At 42.0% G+C, this 3,007-nt stretch overlaps 1 protein-coding gene across 1 annotated transcript; it reads left to right on the forward strand.

The window, feature by feature from the left end:
* Positions 1–594: 594 nt before the first annotated feature.
* On the forward strand, positions 595–2,237 carry LOC137992197 (Krueppel-like factor 13). Its single transcript, XM_068837352.1, has one exon. It carries the CDS (start codon positions 901–903, stop codon positions 1,627–1,629), a length of 729 nt encoding a protein of 242 aa, XP_068693453.1. The 5' UTR covers positions 595–900; the 3' UTR covers positions 1,630–2,237.
* Positions 2,238–3,007: the final 770 nt, after the last annotated feature.

Consider the following 3,007-nt stretch of genomic DNA (forward strand, 5'->3'; position numbering starts at 1 on the left):
AATGGTATCTCTGTTGCTACGGCGTTTATTACCTGCTGCGGCAATTGTATTGAACAAGTAGGCGTGACTGTGTTGAGAGTCGAAACGCACAAGCGATCAATTTTCTACCATCAGCTCGTTATAAAACCGACCTAGTTTCACTTGTGAACAGATAAATATTGTTAACGCTGAGTTTTATTTTCGGCGGCATGTCTTATATTCAATGCATGCTTTAAAGGTTCCAGTACCCCCCTCCCTCCCCTCTGAGAGTCCGTGCCAATAGTTAACGCCTTTTTTTCCAGGTGTAAACATACTTGATTCGCATGAACAACCTGGTAAGTGAATCTGGGCCGCAGAACCGCCAATACCACCTCTTAGTCTGACGTGAAAGGCGGACTTAGCAAAGGAAAGCTCATTTGTAATTTCTCTCGACTCGACCTAGGCACTTAAAAGGTCGTGACGATATCGAATACTTGTATGTTTGTCAATTTAAGCACGTGTACCTTTTGATGATTCAACTGCAAGAGCCAATAAGCACGCCCAGATTAGCATTAATTAGCCTGGCAGGGTAGAATTGGCCACGCCTCCTAGCGCGCGGAAACGGTTCTATTGTTGTCAAAGAACGGAAACAAAACCCACATTCAAGGCAGCGCAGCTGTTGCCTCACACAAAAATATTCAAACTCTATGTATTCGTGAATGACTCGTTCATAATCGCTTGCGCTGGATCGCGGCAACATCGATCTCACCTCCTCAGTGTCACTGACCACAAAGGACCGATTTAGTGCGCTGGCCGTTTAGCGGAAAATTTTACCGGTGAACAGTCAACGAAAAACATTCGAGATAACTTGCCCAAAATTTTCCAGGATCGTTTGCTATCGTCCAAAGAAACAGTAACGAGAATTTAAAGTTTTCAAGGAACATGGCGACACAAGCATTCTTCTCGCCAAGTGTCGCTTTGGACACGTTGTCTGCCGCGAGATGCTTATTGGACCTGTCAAAAATTTTCCCCAAGAAATCGGCACCGGCTTGCGTCGAGGGTTCGTCCGCTTCTCCTTTGTTGATGTTCGCGAAAATCCTGGCTTCGATGGAAGAAGAGTGCTTTATGATCGAAAAACACTCGTGTTTTGCCAACAATACAAAGGCGGTAGCAAACGGAAAACCTGGGGAAGGACTGGAAGTTAAAGAATCGGAGGAGGAGAGATGTGCGAAAACGATGGAAACCGAGACATCTAGCGTTACTCGACGCGGTGTAATTGTCGACACGCCCTCTGAACTGATCTCCAAACCAAAACAAAGAATCCGACGCCGGAATACGCGCCGAAGAACCGAACAGGAAAAGAAAATGCACGCTTGCCATTATCCGGGATGTGATAAAAAGTACGGGAAAAGTAGCCATCTCAAGGCCCACCTCCGAACTCACACTGGTGAGCGTCCGTTCCAGTGTAATTGGACAGGTTGCGAGAAAAAGTTCGCCCGTTCCGACGAACTCGCACGTCATTACAGAACGCACACTGGAGAAAAGCGATATGTGTGTACAATTTGTAGCAAACGCTTCATGAGGAGCGATCATCTTTCCAAACACGCAAAAACGCATGGATTGAACTCGAGGAAAGAACTTAACAGACCAACTAATCCAATGTTTTTCTGAAGCGAAGCGAACTGGTAGCGCGCATTCAGCGAGTAGAATGCCACTTCGGGAATGGTCCGATTGAAAGACATGATATCGTGATATTCTGGGAATCCATTGTTAGGGCTTCAGGGATGGAAATAGTGGAAAACGCTTTATGGATTTTCAAATACAACACGAGAAATTGCTATTTTAACCAAAGCCTCTTATATTTGACTTCATATTTCTCACTAGTTTATATGCGGGCCACTTGTCTAATTTATCTTGCGCCATGAGTCGATTCGCCATGAAGGGAACTCGTTTTATAGTGTAATATTTTGCGAGACAATTGATGATTCCTCTTAACTTTTAAACCATTGCCAATTTTGATCATGACCAGATGTGTTTTAATCATATAAAGGGCCCGTAAAAGCCCCAAATTATAATTTTGTTATTGAATTCACCCCTTCGTAAAGTTAAAATAATTCTTTTGTTAGAAAACAATTTGAATTGTCTGTCGAGAAATTCAGCTGGACTGAATTGATTTTCGTTTAGTTTCACCACATTTTACGTCTTGAAATTGACAACATGATTGAGTCAAACCACTTTATAAAAAAATCTGCAATAAAAGTTTGGATAATTTTATGCCATGTTTTGGTCTTGTTGATCGCAGGCTTGTTTGCCTTGCATATATTTGGAAAGATTGCGTAAGAGCACGCACACTCGACTCGTCCTGAAAGTCTTTCACAACAGAAAGTTTCCGATCGAGTTGAAAACCACGCCTCTTAGCACACATGGAATCATTCGCTGGTAAGCTGCCACTGTTAGAAATTGCACGTTTCTATTTGAAAAAAAAAAAAAAAAGTATGGCACGACGATTTCACCCTCGGGCATTTAGATGCGTGAGGCGTTCTTCCGTTTCAAACAATGATCAATTCGAGTAAGTCAAGGCCAAGGGGAAGGCTGTCACATTTCATTTGAATAAGCAAGCAAAGTAATCGTGTGATAGACGGCTGCCAATAGATACTCGATCTAAATGTGTCATTGCTCACGATGCCATATTCCTTTCATGCCGTTTCGACGGCAAAGTTGCCTATTTGAGGGTTTTTTCACGTGATAACTTTTTAATCAATGAACCCGCCGCCTTCGAAACAAGAAGTAAAAAAAAAATAAAAAGAAAAGGAACTCTGAATTTTATTCAAACCGCCTAGTTCCTAGGAATGATAAAACGACTTCTAGATCTGAAAAATGTCATCTCGCAAACCAGGCTTTAACAACGTGTTAATGTAAGTCTTTCCTACTGAAAAATGATCTCGTAGCTTTTGTTATGAAAGAACAACATGCCTCACTTGAACAAAGAACTTGTGAGGGAATTTTTTTCATAAATCGTTTATTCTCTTAAATTGTTTTGTGGAAGTTA

Source organism: Montipora foliosa, chromosome 2, assembly GCF_036669935.1.
Source record: "Montipora foliosa isolate CH-2021 chromosome 2, ASM3666993v2, whole genome shotgun sequence".
Classification (NCBI taxonomy): Eukaryota; Metazoa; Cnidaria; class Anthozoa; order Scleractinia; family Acroporidae; genus Montipora; species Montipora foliosa.